At 56.7% G+C, this 15961-nt stretch overlaps 1 protein-coding gene across 1 annotated transcript; it reads right to left on the bottom strand.

Annotated features, from left to right (window-relative positions):
- ATP13A1 (ATPase 13A1) lies at positions 1-15404 on the bottom strand. The gene is made up of 26 exons (XM_080674000.1): positions 15002-15404; positions 12513-12602; positions 12217-12407; positions 10654-10726; positions 10315-10470; positions 10163-10232; positions 9980-10086; positions 9355-9484; positions 9176-9231; positions 8255-8381; positions 8042-8179; positions 7844-7964; positions 7324-7481; positions 6839-7014; positions 6650-6760; positions 5140-5265; positions 4416-4524; positions 2855-3054; positions 2684-2780; positions 2021-2181; positions 1836-1950; positions 1535-1731; positions 959-1101; positions 656-767; positions 429-572; positions 1-343 (listed from the first exon to the last, which is right to left on the bottom strand). The coding sequence occupies exons 1-26, from the start codon at positions 15389-15391 to the stop codon at positions 233-235; spliced, it is 3609 nt and encodes a 1202-aa protein (XP_080530126.1). The 5' UTR covers positions 15392-15404; the 3' UTR covers positions 1-232.
- Between the last annotated feature and the right edge of the window lie 557 nt (positions 15405-15961).

Raw genomic sequence — 15961 nt, forward strand, 5'->3', positions numbered from 1 at the left:
AAAACTGTGGATGCTGCTTTATTTACCAAAGGTGCTGGCTGGGGGCTGGTTCTGCCAGCCAGGCCCTAGGACGGCCATATGGGGGAGGAGGGTGAGGGGGGCGGCCCCAACTCAGTCTTAGTGGGCAAGGCTGCGCTGGCCTTGCCGTGGGGGGCAGTGTTCCCTCCTGGGGCCCACATGGGGTCCCTGCCCGGTGGTAGCAGGGTGGGCAGTGGGTGCTGGCACTGCTGTCTCAGGAAGGCACTTTCAGCTTCGGGGTCCCCAGGAAGAACTGCAGGACGCGGTCGGCCAGGAGTGCCAGGCAGAAGTCAAGGATCAGGACCTGGGCGATGACCAGCTTGAACTGCAGGGTAAGGAGCGATGATGAGCTGGATGCCTGCCGATGGGCCCAGGTCAAGTCCTGGGACCACATCCACAGGGATACTCACCTCCACGGGGATGTCTACAAGCCCAAACTGGTTGTTGAAGTCAGGCGAGGAACCGAGGAGCAAGCCCACAATAGCTAGGAGTGACACAACCAGGCTCCACACCAGAGGCTTGTTCTCAGGCAGGCTCTCCATGAAGGGCGGGCCCTGTGGGGACAGAGAGATGAATAGTTTGTGTTGTGGGGGGCGGGGGGCGGGCAGGGCATGCTTGGGCTAGGGCTGGAGCTCACCTTGTAGTTGATGGCAAAGGTGGCCATCTGCATGGCCATGGCCATGATGTACACAGTGCTGTTGACCAGGGTTGGCTCAAACTCCTTATACAGGTCCACAAACTGTTCCTGCCTGCAGGATACATAGGGTGAGGGCCGTTCTGTGGCTCCCACTGCCCCTGCACATAGCCAGGGCTCTCTGCTTGGCCCTGGTTGCCACAGGCCAACGTCTGCACCTGCATCTGCATCCTCCTCCCACCTCCCACCACAGGGATGCTGCCTCCTTTGGATGCCCTGTGCACTCACTACTAGGGTGGCACTCACTTTTCAGGGCTTCGGGCCTGGGCCTCGCTGTATAGGTAGATAAGACTTAGGAAGTGCACGCAGAACTGGAGCAGGACCGTGAGGATGGTGTACAGGTTGAAGATGTTGGGCAGGGGTCGCTCCCGGGATAGGGTCTTGAGGGGCTGCAGTATTGGGGGTTGAATACATGGGTGAGTGTCAAGGCCCAGAGTGCCCTGGGCCACCCACCCACCATGCCTCCTACAGGCCTGGTGCAGAGAGCAGTCCCACATCCTGGGGCCACGGGTTGGCACTAGCCTCCAGAGCCCTGCTTGCCTATGAACAGTGCTGGGGCCTGAGCTGTGCTACTGGGAAGAGCTCAGTGGGCTCGCCCCCTCCCTCCCACTCCCCATCTGTAACATGGGGATGACAGCTTCCCCGAGGGCTGCTGTGAGGAAGAAAAAGATGACATTCGGAAGCACCTCTAACAGGCACAAGTGTCCCTTGCCGTGAATCAATGAAGCCTCTCAGCACCTCCAGGGCGGGCGCTGTGTTTCAGAGGCAGGGGAGCCTTTGGGTGGGGCAGGAGCCATTGCTTTGCCTGGGGTCTCAGCCCACCTTAGAGCGGGAGATGAAGAGGAAGCAACCAGCCAGCAGCAGCCCCTGTAGTGTGGCCTGGAAGTCGCTGAACTTGACGCCCTCCAGGTAGAGGACACTCTGACTGTAGGCCAGGATGAGGGCATTGAGTGCCAGTATCTTGAACATCTGTAGCGTGGTCACGAGCGTGCATCGGCCCTGCTTGATCACGTGGCAGACTACATGGATTGGGGGAGGTAGGTGTGAGCATGGGTGCCATGCAGGCATGGGCATGGATGCCAGGCAGGGTAGGTAGGGGGACAGGGCAGGTGGCAGGACTCACTGCACTGAATGGATGAGAGCTTGGAGGTGAAGGGCGCTGCGATGCTGGCATCCCCCAGCTTCACGATAGGCGTGCTCTCATCCTCAAGGTCCCGCAGCACCTGGCTCAGGCGGTCCTGTGGGGTAAGTGGCGGTGGGTGAGATCTGGACACAAGGGGGTGCCAGCACCCCCCTTCCAAGACTCACCCTCTGGGAGGTGGACTGCTCCTCTGGGGGTGGTAGCCCCAACCTCTGCTTGGATGCCCTGGATGTGGCCCTGACACCGCTGTTGCTCAGGACAGGGCTGTCGCGGGGCCGCCGCTTCCGCTCGACAACCCGCTCTGGGGCATTGGCCAGGAGTGCCACACCTGGGGGTGGGGGAGAGGGAAGAATATGTGTGTGTTAGGATTCAGGGGAGCCCAATGGCCCCAAGCCAGAGTGGGTGTCAGCTCAATGCCTAGATAGAGCCATGGGCCTCAGAGCCAAACCTCCCCATTTCACTGGACCTCCCCAAGGAGTACCCTCATCAGAGAGCATTTTATCTTAGTTTCTATAACTACTTAAAAAATAAAAACAAGCCCTAGCCAGTTTGGCTCAGTGGATAGAGCGTCAGCCTGTGGACTAAAGGGTCCCGGGTTCTCTCACAGAGCTTCCCTGGCTCCCCAAACTTTCCCCATGGCTCTGGTGGCTTCAGCCACACTGTTCCTTAGACACCTGTATCCTTCTGCCCTTGGATCCCTGACCCTATCCCTTCACTGCCTCCTCATGCTCAGGGAGGTGTCCTTTATGCTGAGCCCTGGCTGGCTGTACAGTAAGGAAGGAACAGACTTTGCCAAGGGACGGGGGGAAGGAGGGGGGGCGGTGGCTTACCAACGTCGGCGTGCTTCAGGGCACCCACGTCATTGGTGCCGTCTCCACACATGAGGGTCACGTAGCCCAGCTCTTTCAGGCTGGTGATAACAAACTCCTACATGGGCAAAGGAACGAGTGAGGGCTGTGTGCCACTTTAGGGCATTGCCCACCTGTCACCTCTGTGCTCACCTTCTGTTTGGGGGCCACACGGGCAAACACTTGCACATGGGGGATGAGGTGCAGCAGCAGCTGGGGGTCCTCGGCCTGCAGGTGGGCTAAGCCATCGCCCGTGAGGCACAGGGCATGCTCCAGGGCCAGCGCCTTCAGGGAGCCTTGGACCAGGGGTAGCACGACACTGCCGTCGATGGAGCACCACTCGCAGGGTCGACCTGCAAGGCCAGTGCCGAGTCAGGGACAGGGTTTAATCACCCAGGAAGACCCCTGACTTGGACTCAACATGCCTGGTCCTAGTCTCTCCTCTCTGGAGCACCATTTTGACCTCCATCCTTCCTTACCCCTCCTCCAAGCCGCATCCACACCTACTTGTGCCTTGGACTGGTGACTGTCCAATAGAGATTGTTCAGAACCCTCCAATATAAATGAGGACTCCCAGAACCCAGGGCCTAAGACCACGTGAAGTGGCCAAATTCCAACCCAGGCATACCCCAAACCTATTACTTAATTAGCCCCACCCTTGTGGCCTGCCTGAAACCCCATTCTCCCGGAGCTGGGGCACTGGAGTCACTTCCTCTGGCCAGACACTTGCTATCCACTTCCTCTTTCCAGCTGGCTAGCCTACTAGCCCTCCTGGCACTGATGGCTCACCTGGACAGTCTCGGCTGGGCAGGAAACTAACCTCCACCTGGTTTTTGTTGCTGCCCTTCACTTGCCAATCAACAGCCCTGACAGCCACCTCTCTGGGCTGCCTGCCCATAATCCTGGGCGTCTCAGGAGCCCAGTGCCTGGAGCTGGACGGAGCTCTGGGACCAGCAGTGCAGACTGGGAGAGAGGTCAGGAAGTGCCAAAAGCTGACCTGGCTGGGCCTTACCAACACCCTCCCCTGGCCTGTAGCCTTGCGAAACACCCCCTAGCCAGGTGCTGCACTGGGAACCATCCTTCAGCATCTGACAGACCCCACCCCACCAGACAGAAAGTGCTGTGGCTGGAACAGCTCCTCGAATGGTCTGACTCTGGGGTATCACTTGCAGCCAACTCAGTGGTCAGCTGCTAGAGTCAGGCCATCCAGGTTCAAATGTTTAGTCACAACGACACCAAGAAACCTGGGTGGGTGGGTTCACTTCTATTTCATTGTCTATAAAGCTGGGTGACAACAGCTGACCCAGATGGCTTCCTCCTATGTGACAGGGGGACGGCAAGCCCTCCTATGTAGGGTGAAGGGACAATGTGGTAACACATACCAAGCCCGCTGCCCAGGGTCTGGCCATGCCAAGCACCAGCACCAGCAGTCCCTGAACTTGGGAATGGGGTATACATGCAGTGCACAGGCATCCGTCAGGCCTGAGGTGGGTGTGATGATATGATACATGAGATGGTGTGACTATAATCGATTGCCTTGAGGTTATAAGTCATCACTGATCCCGGAGCCAGTGACTGCCCTCATGCTGCTAGACACGAGTGGAACTCTTTAGCCAGATGGCCCAAGGAGCAGGGCTGTGATCCACAGGCCCGTCACACTGCTGCCACCATCACAGGTACTCGGTAACACTGGCGTGCTCATTCAGGGTCTCACCTTTCTCTGTGGGAGGCTGCAGGATCAGCGTGTGTGCCTTCTCAATGAAGTGTAGTTCCTGGGCCACGTGGCATGCAGTGAGTGGGTTGTCACCAGTGATCATGACCACCTAGGGAGAGGGGCGAAGGCTCAGAGGGGCAGAGCTCCAGCCTGGAGACCTAGTGCCTGAGTCCCCTCTAAGGAAGGCTACAGAGGGAGGTCTTGGCCCCCTCCTGAAGACTGGGCTTCATAATCTGTCCAACCCTGGTGATGTTTTTAAAAATAATACATGTATGTCTGTCTTTCTTAGAACACTCATACCTTTTATGTTAAATTATGAACCAGTTTTTTCTTGGACCCTTTTGGCTTGGTAGCTTCCCAGGAAGTTGTGTGTGGGGTGGGTGGGAACCCATGGGTGCCAGGTAGGGACTGATCCTGCTACCATCCTCAGAGACTGCTCATTTAGCTTCCACTTTAAACTGCATCCTGAGTCCCAAATTAGACAACAGAAACACCAGGACGAACAGACTAAAGCCACTGAGACAGACATGACCCGTCTGGGTATTGCTCCCACACCCTCTACCCAGCCTCAGCCTCCCAGGGATGCTGCGGGCCCCAGGAAGCAGCCACTTGCCCACTGGGGGTGGAAGTGTCCTCTGCTGTCACATCCTCCTCTCTGTAAGGAGCCATGGCCCACCCGCCCACCTGCCGGAGGGGCCTGGTGTGGAGGGTCCAGGAGCCATACCCGGTGGGAGGCATTCTGGATCTCCCGGATCACAGCCTTGGAATCAGCCTTGAGCGGGCAGGAGACCACAATGAAGCCGACGAATTTGAGATTACACTCCAATGCTTCCCGCTTGACCTCCCGGGCCTGTGGACAAACATGGGGCGCTCTTACGATCATGATGTCCCCCCACCCCTGCAATTCCCCAAGCTCCAACAATGTGCTGAGTGGAGAGGTCAGAGAAGGGCTTGTCCTCCCTGTGGCACAGGGCTTGGCAATGGCTGGGTGATCCCTTCTCCTAATGCTTCTACTCCCTGGTGTGGGCATGGCATGTCCTCACAGAGGACTTGTGTCTTGGCTTCTGTCACCTGTTCCTTGTTCACAACCCAGCATGCACTTACCCTCTACCTCATCCCAGAAACCAAAAATGCCCACCCTCATGAAGCTTGTCTTCTACTGGGGAAGGCATCTATAAATATAAAAGCCCAAGTGACTGTTCGACCGGTAGTTATGACGTGTACTGACCACCAGGGAGCAGGCGCTCAACATACAGGCATGGAAACATGGAACAGACTGATGAATCTCAGAGGGAAGGGGGGAGGGAAGGGAAGAGATTAACCAAAGATCTTAAATGCATACTAGAGGCCTGGTGCACAGATTCATGCACTGGTGGGGTCCGTCGGCCTGGCCTGTGGGAATCGGACAGAATCCATGCACCGGGCCTCCGACATCCCCTGAGGGGTCCCGAATTGTGAGAGGGGTGGCATTAAGCAGGAGTGGTTCTGGAGGGGTGTGATCACGAATGCATTCTGGAAGGATCTCTTGGCCACTGGGTACAAACAGCCTGGATGAATGCCAAGGTGGAAGGAGGTAAAGGAGTGTTGGCAGTAGAGGTGGGAGAAGAGCTGATGGGACATGGGGTATGACTGTGAGCTGGGGATGTCCTCAAACCATGCAGCAACCAGGTGACTGAGCTGGGCTGGGTCAGAACTAGAATAGAGATGGTAATCTAAATTGTCTTCTGGGCCAGTCGGCATGCTCAGTGGTTGAGCCTTGACCTATGAACCAGGAGGTCATGGGTCAATTCCTGATTAGGATGCAAGCCCAGGTTGCAGACTGGATCCTGAGTAGGGGGCGTGCAGGAGGCAGCTGATCAATGATTTCATCTCATCACTGATGTTTCTCTCTCTCTCCCCGCCTTCCCTTCCTCTCTGAAATCAATAAAAATATATTAAAAATAAAAAAGATGTCTTCTGATGCCTATTGAGGGTGCATGAGGATGTTTGGGTGTGGGGCAGGAAGCTGGGTGGAGGCAGCCCTAGGTTCCAGGATGGGCCTGGGTCCCATGGAGGCAGGGCACTGTGGAGAAGGGACCGAGGACTGAGTGCCACCTGGAGTCTCCAAAGGTAGAGTCCGGGGAGGAGGAAGATGAAATCGTGCCTGCTCACAGGGGCATTGTGAGGACACAAGGTGTGGGAACATGGGTGAGGAGTGGGGGAGAGGCTGGCAGGTGGGGAGCCTGGGCCATTACCTGCTGGTGGGTGAGGTGCCCCAGCTCCTTGTACCCCAGAGCCAGGACGCGGGCTCCTTCCCGGGAAATCTCCGTGTGGATGTGGTGATAGTTGGCTGGGCACTGGGAGAACTGCAGGAAACGCAGAGGAATGTCATCAACTACCTCACACTGACCTCCCCCCGAACCCCAGGGCCATGCTCCACTCACCATGGAATGCAGAGTTTCAGGGGCCCCCTTCACAGCCGCGATGTAGCAGAGGTCAGTGGAGCCCAGCTTCTCGTAGGAGGCGAGCACGGACATTCGCTTTAGGGCACTGGCAAAATGAAAGCGCTGGTGAATTTTCAGCCCCTGAGTTTTAATACTTCGGGGGAATACTTTCTCATCTGGAAACAAATAAGTACGAGTCCTGAGGGCCTTAGCTCCAAAGAGGAAGCCAGGCCCCCGCCTGCCCCTCCTTCTTCCCTCCACCCCCAGATCCGGGGCCTGTGGGCTCCTGGCTCCTGGGGATAAGAGCTGGGAGACCTGGGCTTGGAGGACCCTGCCCCGTAGCTTTGGGTGGGATGGGTTCCAACCCAGGAGGACAACCAAGTGTGTGCATGCCCACCCGCCAGCCTGAGGGGTCTGGCTTGCCTTCCCGAGAGCGTGAGAGCTGGTGGTGAGTCTGCATTGGGCCTGAGACTCCAGCCCCTCACCTTTGGTCAGTGTCCAGTCCACGGCTGTCAGCATGGCCTTCTCCAGGGGGTCACCCACCAAGGTACCATCATCCAGCTGCATTAGAGAGTGGCATGAGGCCAGGGCTCGGTGTGTTTCTACAGGGATGTTGGACACGGGGGTCACCTCCTTTCCATCTCTGCAAGGAAGGGGAGTAGTTGGTTATAGGGTGGAGGGACCCTCTGGGAATTGCCAGCCAGGAAGAGGGATGGGCCCCCATATCTGTGCCAGTCACTTCAGGGGTAGTAGGGGGTGTCGGTTTGGTCCTTGTGACATTTGTACTTGTATCACGGATGCTCCCACAGGTCACATGGCTGCTTGGAGCCTAAGATGATTCCTGTGCCGCTGTCACTCATACTGAGACTGCACAGGAAGCCCCCTGGAATAGACCTCTGACAGGCCGTACTTGGGGGCTTGGGTGGGCAGCACTCAGGCCCATGAGCTCTCAGAAAGCCCTCTGCTGCTGGCTGGGTACCTCTTGGCCCAGGTCTCCACACTCACCTGAGCCCAGCCACTCCGCGCACTACCAGGCTATCGCTGGTCAAGGTCCCTGTCTTGTCGAAGCAGCACACCTCCACCTTGCCAGCGAAGGGAATGCGGAAGGGCTCCGTACAGTACATGTCTGAAAGGTGGAGCCAGGGTCAGGGGTCCTGCCAGGCCCCAGCCCCTTGGTACCCCAGCCCTGCTTCAGGTACTCACAGAGCTTGGCCAGGGCGATAAGGGAGGTGTTGACAGCCAGAGACAGCTCAATGGGCAACTCAGGGGGCACTACTGATGTGAGGATCAATGTGCATTCCAGAAACAGCTTGTAGCGGTTCCGGGTGGGATCCTTGGTGCCTATGGAGACAGGGCCTGCCAGCCTGTGGTGGTGGGCATGGGACCCAGCAGACAGGTGGGGAACGTGATGCTTACCTTCAATCCACACGTAGGCGGCTGCTGCGATGGCAAAGACAAGGAGAAAGAGGATGAAGACGAAGGTCTCCAGGTTGTTCGCCGTCACTCTCTTGACCCCAAAGAGGATCGTGCGCAGCAGCTTGCCCTGGAACGACGGAGTTAGAGGCCTTTCTGGGGGGTGGGGGTGGTAGCCTCCCTGCTTGAGGGCATCAGGGTCAGATCCTCCCTTAGCTGACAGAGAGTAGCAGCCCCAGGCCCATCAGTGAGTCCTGCAACCCACCACATAGATGGTCCAGGGACCACATGGCTACATGGGCAGCTGCAACTTGACTAAGAGCTAAGGAGACCAGTGACCAAGGCCTGGAGGTGGGGGGAAGAAAGTGGTCTAGATAGCACAAGAGTTACTGGAAGGAGGTCTCACCATTATCTCTATCGGGCAGTCTTCTTGCTTTTTTTTTTTTTTTTTTTAAATATATTTTATTGATCTTTTACAGAGAGGAAGGGAGAGGGATAGAGTCAGAAACATCGATGGGAGAGAAACATCGATCAGCTGCCTCCTGCACACCTCCTACTGGGGATGTGCCCACAACCAAGGTACATGTCCTTGACCAGAATCGAACCCGGGACCCTTCAGTCCGCAGGCCAACGCTCTGTCCACCGAGCCAGACCAGTTAGGGCCTTCTTGCTGTTTTAATGAGTTTATGGGCTCAAGTGTTCATGACCCCAAAACATGTGGCAACAGCCAGTCTGCTATTTCCCACCAGGCCCTCAGCAGGGGAGAGCAAGCCTGATCTTGGGCTTGCTCCGCATGGCCTCTGGCCTAGTACCCGCTGTCAGAGTGAGCCTGTGGGGTGGATGTCCTGGGGTCTAAAAGGACTGCCATCTTGAGTGTTCATCTGCCATGGAGCCCACCCGCCCCAGTCAGGCAAGATGCCCCACCTGAGATGTGTTAAATCCAGTCCTTAGGACGAAGGCCACGCACCCACTGTCGACCGCTGTGGAAACAAGCAGAGGTAGTGTCATTGTGTCTCTTTGTCTGGACTCCCTCACAGCCAAGCAGACATGGAGGGGGTACAGAGGTGGGGCCAGGACACCCCCGAAACCCCCAAGGCACCTACGCTTCAGGCCTGTTGTGGCCTTCTGTGGGGGGATGTGCTGCACCACCTTGGTGCCCCCGAAGATGACGTGGAGCCGGGAGTCGGCCTGCAGGTCCAGCACACGGTCGGGGCTGAGGTCTTCAATGGGCTCCTGGGGAAGAGGGAGGACAGTGAAGCCAATGGTCAGTCCCACCTCGGCCTCCTTCTCCACCCCATCTCTACAGAGCTGAACCCTGGGGCTGGAGGAGCCCACCTGCTCCTCACCTGGCCCAGCAAATCTCACCTTTTCTCCAGCTGCATGTTTGTCAACTCCCTGTGACCCTGCACCTGGCCTCTCCCAGAAATCACACCCTCCCCATTTCTCAGTCCACCTCAGTCTGATATCTTAGGGCACCTAGATATCCCAACACTCTGGGACTCTCATCTCCTCTCTCCACCACCACCCAATTTCCCTTTGTCCAGGGCACTGAGATCAGCAGCTCTGCCCAGATGCTGCACCCATTCTGCCTCCTCCAGCCTCCTGGCCAGGATTCCATCCCTCCTCCATGGACGAATGGACAAGATCCTGGCACTCTCCTGGATGGTGGCCCCTTCAAGAATGGTCCACAGTGCACCTGAGTGGACTGAGGTCTCCCCTTCCGCACACCTTCATCTGTGGCACTGACTCCCCTGTGAGCATGGCCTCGTCCACGATGCAGCGGCCCCGAAGCAGCAGCACATCACACGGCACCAGGTTATCCTGTGGCGAGCGACCTGTGGGGTAGCACCAGAGGGTCAGACAGAAGCCAAGGCTAAGTTACCACCAGGAAAGAGCAGAATTGGGCCTCACCAATGGAGACAATGTCCCCGGGAACAACGTCGTCGCTGGCAATGGGCCTCCACTTGCGGCTTCGGTAGACCTGAGTGGGGTAAGGCATGGTCAGCTCTGGGAACACACCTGCACTAGGCCCGCCAAGACCTCTGGGACCCTGCTGGCCACACCTGGATTGTGTGGGGCTTGTTGCCCATCTTCCGGATCTCGGACATGTTGCGCATCTGCTGCTGCACCAGGGAGGCCTCGAAGGCCACCAGCATGGAGAGTGTGAAGACGCTGTAGTACCAGTACTCATCCAGGCACCAGAGCCCCACGCAGAACACCTGCCCCAGAAACGTAATGAGGATGCCTGCTGAGGACTGGACCTACCCCGAGGGCCATCCCACCCCTGGACTCTGACCCATTAGGACAAGGGAGTTTTCGGGTTTGGAACTGGACACAGGTCATGCTGGCTGTGTAAGCCCTAAAGAATGGGGTAGGAAGGTGCGCTGGAGCTGCTGTTTTACCTGGAACACAAAGAAAGGTGCTGTGGCTCTCTCCTTGAACAGCTCTGAGAAGTCAGGCACCACCATCTCAGCCCTACAAGAAAACAGACCCCAGACCCTGTTCACAGTGAAAGGCCTCGGAGGCCCCTCCCTGACACCTCTACCCGGAGGAACTGCAGGCCTCCTCAGGAAATGAGAAGTCCTGGCAAACTTAATCTAGACGATAGGACTCTCCATTCAACGATGACTCTCTTCCCTCACTGGGGCAGCATGCTGACAACCCCCAGCCCGCTGCTCTGCAGAGCCCAGACAAAGCTTCTGAATTGGCAACAAGCTCTTCATGCAGCACCCCCATCCGAGTGGGGCTGGTGAGATGAGAACCCATCATCTGGGCGGCAGACAAAGCAAGTGGAGAAGGAACCTCTGACTGGGACAGGAGCCCTGAAGCTGAAGGTGCACAGAGGAGGCCTGGCAGCCAGATGCCTCTGAGCCCCTTGGGGCCTGAGCTCGTCCCACTGTGGAGAGAGGAGGTCTGGAGCCAGATTTCCCCAAAACTCCCTGCATAAAAGCCTCAGAATGTGACAAAGGGGGGCGCTAAGGGTGTGCAGCATGATATGTAGTGGGCTCCTGAATGTGGAATATGATAAAGAGACCACAGTGGCCCCACAGTGATAAAAATAAACTAAAAATCACCCTGTATTGTGTCTGCTGCCTTTAAGGGAGCCTGGACCTGGGGGGTGGGGAGTGAGGACCAGTAAATATTTCTTATAAATCTTCCTATTAGACTGATAGTTGTGGTAAACAATAAGCCCAGAAAGAATTCCTGAGAGGTTCTGAGGCGCTCTGAAGTTCAGCTTTGCCCTCTCCCAGGCATGGGTGAGCACTGGCAGTTTTGGTGAAGATTAAAGTGTGTACAGAGCACCCACCATTCTACCTGGTACAAGTAAGAGCTATCCTGATCATTGACTTCTTTTTTACCACCATTCTTTAAGTGCCACGATATGAGGAGACAGGCAAGAAAATACACTTAAAGAAAGAATTTAAGCCCAGCAGGTGTGGCTCAGTGATTGTGCATCGACCTATGAACCAGGAAGTCAAGGTTCAATTCCTGGTCAGGGCACATGCCCGGGTTGCAGGCTCGATCCCCAGTAGGTGGTGTGTAGGAGGCAGCCGATCAAGGATTTTCTCTCATCATCAATGTTTATATTTCTCTCTCCCATCTTTTTAAAAGAAAGAATTTAAAATGAATTGGGGAATTATAAAAACAAGACAAGGATTAATAGCCAACTCTTGTATCTCACGGCCAGGCTCCCCAGGAGGGCTTTTCCCCCCGAGAACCCGCCAGGAGGTTCCTGTCAGCAAACAAGTTCAGGGGAGCCTTAGAATAGAGCACGTTTCTCAAAGGGGGCCGCTTTCACCTGGGATGCTTTGTTGAAAAGGTGGACTCCTACATCCCAGGCACCCAAACCCAGGAGTTCGAAGGGGCAGAAACAGGCTACCAGCTGGGACAGGGCAAGGCCCATGACCACAGGCAGAGGCCCAGTCCTGTCAGCAGGAGGGACACATGGGGATGTCAGGACTCACTTGTTACTCCCAAACTTCTTCTCTGCTGCGCGGATGTCCGAGTCCTCCTGAAACCCTCTGCTGCTCTGGTAGTAAGAGAAAGAGTTTCCCACAGGAAAGGCCACGGGCAGGAAGCGCTTCTTCTCCTGTGCGTCATAGGAATACTTGATCTTCTGGAATTCGAAGGACAGCACCTCCTGCCCGTCTTCACCCTGTGGGAGAAGGCTGTCTGTGGCAGAGGCCCCTGACCTGGGATGCCAGTGCCTGGAAATCTCACCCAAGACCTGCACTAAGCAGGTTGGCAGGTGGTCCCTTACCTCATCTCGGTGCAGGGCCACGAGCTCAGTGGAGCCATTGTTGGGGGTCGGGACCACTTTCACGAAGGTCGCTTTGCTGGGATTGTACTCCTGTGAGAGGCAAAGTGATGCTGCTGAGTCCTTCTCAACCACTGTAGGAAGAATACTGTCCGGCAAGAGGTGTACCCTCAATCCACGTGAACCAAGCCCTGTCACAGCTCACCGTTCTAACGTTGCTTGGCTTCCGCCCCCCACCCCATTAATATTCTTTAAAAAAACCCTTTAAATTGATTTCAGAAAGGAATGGAGAGAGCGAGACAGAAACATCAATGATGAGAGTCATTGATCTGGCTGCCTCCTGCATGCCCCCCACTGGGGATCGAGCCTGCAACCTGGACATATGTCCTGACCGCGAATTGAACGGTGAACTCCTAGTTCATAGGTCGACAATCAACCGCTGAGCAACACTGGCCAGGCTCCATTACTATTCTTTTTTTAATCCTCACTGGACGGTATTTTCTCATTAATTTTTAGAAAGAGGGAAAGACAGAGAGAAATGTCGATGTGAGAAAAACACATCGATTGGTTGCCTCCTACACACACCCCAACCAGGGTCCAAGCTGGGGAGGACTCACTTGTATGAGCCTGCAACCTATGTATGTGCCCTTGATAAGAATCGAACCGGGGACCCTTCGGTCCACAGGCTGACGCTCTATCTACTGAGCCAAACCGGCTAGGGCCCCATTACGATTCCTGCTGTGTCCTCCAGTAAGGAGGAGCAATGAGGTTGGAGGCTCGTCCTTGATTCAACCAAGGAGCTTGTTGGTATGTGCTGTTCTCTGCCAGGACACGTGGTCACACAGCTTTCAGGCCTTTGTTCACATGTTACCTTTTTAGGAGGCCACACTTGGATGCCCACGTGAAGTTCCATCACTATGTTCCTATCTCATTTCTATTTTCCCTCTTTGGCACTGACTGCTGAGTACAAGTCTCCCCCATATGAAGGCAATGGGTTTTGTCACTGCTGTTTCCTCAGCACTTAAGACAGGGAAGCACCAAATGGCGCTCAATTAGCACTCCTTCAGCATGAGCTGCATCCATCCCACTGCTGCTCTGCCCGTGTGTGAGGGAGGGAGGGCGGGCATCACAGCAGTGACTATGAAAAACAAGCCCTGCCCCTCAGAGAGCTCCTGGGCAATGGAAGCAGGCAGACAAGAACAACACATTATCTATGAACCCTGGGAACGCCATGGAAGAAAAGTACAAAGTGCCACACGCGCAGGCCCCATACCAGGGGCTTTGCAGACACCATGCTTCTCACCATGGCATCCTGAGGTAGGTGTTACGGTTCTCACTTTACAGAAGGGGAAACTGAAACCCAGAGAGCAGAAGCACTGGTGTCTGAGATCTCTGATGCAAACCCAGATCTTACTGTCCTAATCCCATAGCTGCTTAGCTCCGCCATGTTCTCCAAAGGAGGCTGTCACACTTTTAAGCTACAGGCCAAAAGGCAGCTGGAAGTTCGGATGTGTGTATCAAACTCCCCGTAACCCCCCTCCATTTTGCTGTCCCTTGCTGGGGTCTTCCATGGTACTGACTCAACTCTACCAAGCCCCAAAGCTTGAGCCCCTCCCCTGGTATAAGGCTTGTGCGGTAAGGGAGATGCCACTCTCAGAGGAGAAAGAGGGTTCAGCCCACATTCGAAGTCAAAGATGGGGCTCCTGCCTCTTTCTGCAGCCCTTGGTGCTGCTCCCTTTCCCTCTTCTTTCAGCAGACACACACCTTTGGTCAGAGTGGAGGCTGGCTGGAGGCCGACCTCTTCACCCATTGCTCCAAACCCGCGGGGTGACCCGAGGCAGGCCCGGGGACATCAACTGCTGGCCCAGGGCAGCTCTCCCTCATCCCCATATTGGGGCTACGGGTCATACTCTCACCTTGCAGACAGACGGAAAGCGACCCCAAACAGTGAAGTAACTTGGTCACCAATAGCTCTTTTAAGTGCTGCTATTAACTGTATTTCAAGCTCGTTTTGGTGGCAGTACCGGAGGCCTCTGAGCACTGGACAACAGGACTGATGTTCAGTTTCCAAACCAAGCTTCACACACAGAAAAAACCCACCTGGCAGGTCTCGCCTATCATTTTGAAAACCACGGTGGGAGGAAGATAGGACTGTTTCCGGGAGAAACAACCGAGTACTCGCTAGGATGGGAACTATCAAACAGCGACATATGTTGGGCCCTGCGCTATGCTTTTTATAGGTATTACCTTATGGAATCTAAATGACAACACCGGGGAGGAATTCCAAAGAAAGGAAGTACCTGTGCTAGGGTCGCACAGCAAGTCAGTAACGGCCCCCCAAATTATGCCAGTGCTAAAGAGTCTAGGGCTCCGCTGGGGACCCAGGCCCAGCAGATGGGAGGCCCGGGCCGGTTGGGGATCGACATGAACGCCGGCTGCGACCCGCCATGAGACCCGACTGGTGGAGGTCGGGCTCCTGCCCGCGCACTTACCGGGGTGCAGGTGAGCGCGCAGTGAGCGTGCACGGACCAATGCCCCGAGAGGACGGTGAGCGCGTGCGCGAGGCAGATAGCAGCAAGTACGAGCAGCGCGGCCTCCGGGATCTGCGCCCAGCTGCTGCCCCAGCCCCAGCAGCCGGCGGCCGCGGCGCCCAGCCAGGCCGGGTACAGCAGCCCGGCGAACGGCAGCACCGTGAGGCGCCGCGGGAGCGCCAGTCGCCGGTACGGCCATACGGCGGCGACCAGTTCGTCGCCGCTCGCTATGAGCGCTGGCCCGGCGGCAAGGAGCGTGCGCGGCTGCGGCATGGGCCTGGGCTGTCCGCCGGGCCGAGCCACACAAGACCGGGCCCCACTAGGCAGCGCGTTGCCCGCCGCCGCCGCCATCTTTCCTAGCGCCGCACTCGCTTCCGGGCAGAGGCCCGCCTCACTTTCGAAGTTTTACTTCCGGTGAACCCTGGGCGCCGCCATGGCAGCCGGAAGTACTAAGAACCAGAACAACCTAAGGGGCTAGGTCCAGAAGTGGCTATTCGGGGTGCCGCCATGACAGGTTTGGCCGGAAGGAGAGGCAGGGCGCCGCCATGACAGAGAGGATATGAAAGGGCTGGGGCGCCTGCCGGCCCTGCCACGCCTGACTGAGACCGGAAAAGACGAAGCTAGGAGGGCTGGCGCCAACGGGACCACCTAAAGTGGAAGCGGCCGGCCCTCCTCGGAGACTGCACCGATAGCGGGCAGTCTGGGTAACCAGCCCGGGAAGAAGCCTGGATATTGCGGAGGCGGGGCCAGCCAGGGAACTCCCCGGGTCCTGGATGCGCTGGGGAGGCGGGATTTGTTATGAGGGCGGGGCTTGTGGGGGGTGGGTCCCAGGTAGGTCACCTGGGGCCGGGAGGGTTGTCTATTCGCGTGCTGGGCAGGGCTGTGGGGGCGGGTTGGAGAGCTAGCTCAGGACACCGCCAC

The sequence above is a fragment of the Plecotus auritus genome (assembly GCF_963455305.1).
Source record: "Plecotus auritus genome assembly, chromosome: 6".
NCBI lineage: Eukaryota > Metazoa > Chordata > Mammalia > Chiroptera > Vespertilionidae > Plecotus > Plecotus auritus.

Excerpts from the sequence above, each read along its gene's own strand:
- ATP13A1 (XM_080674000.1), bottom strand. The coding sequence starts at position 15,391 with ATGGCGGCGGCGGCGGGCAACGCGCTGCCTAGTGGGGCCCGGTCTTGT. Across the intron at positions 12,603-15,001 it reads GCGCGCTCACCTGCACCCCG|GAGTACAATCCCAGCAAAGC; the intron begins GTAAGTGCGCGG and ends TGCCTCTCACAG. Across the intron at positions 9,485-9,979 it reads AGTCAGTGCCACAGATGAAG|GAGCCCATTGAAGACCTCAG; the intron begins GTGTGCGGAAGG and ends CCTCTTCCCCAG.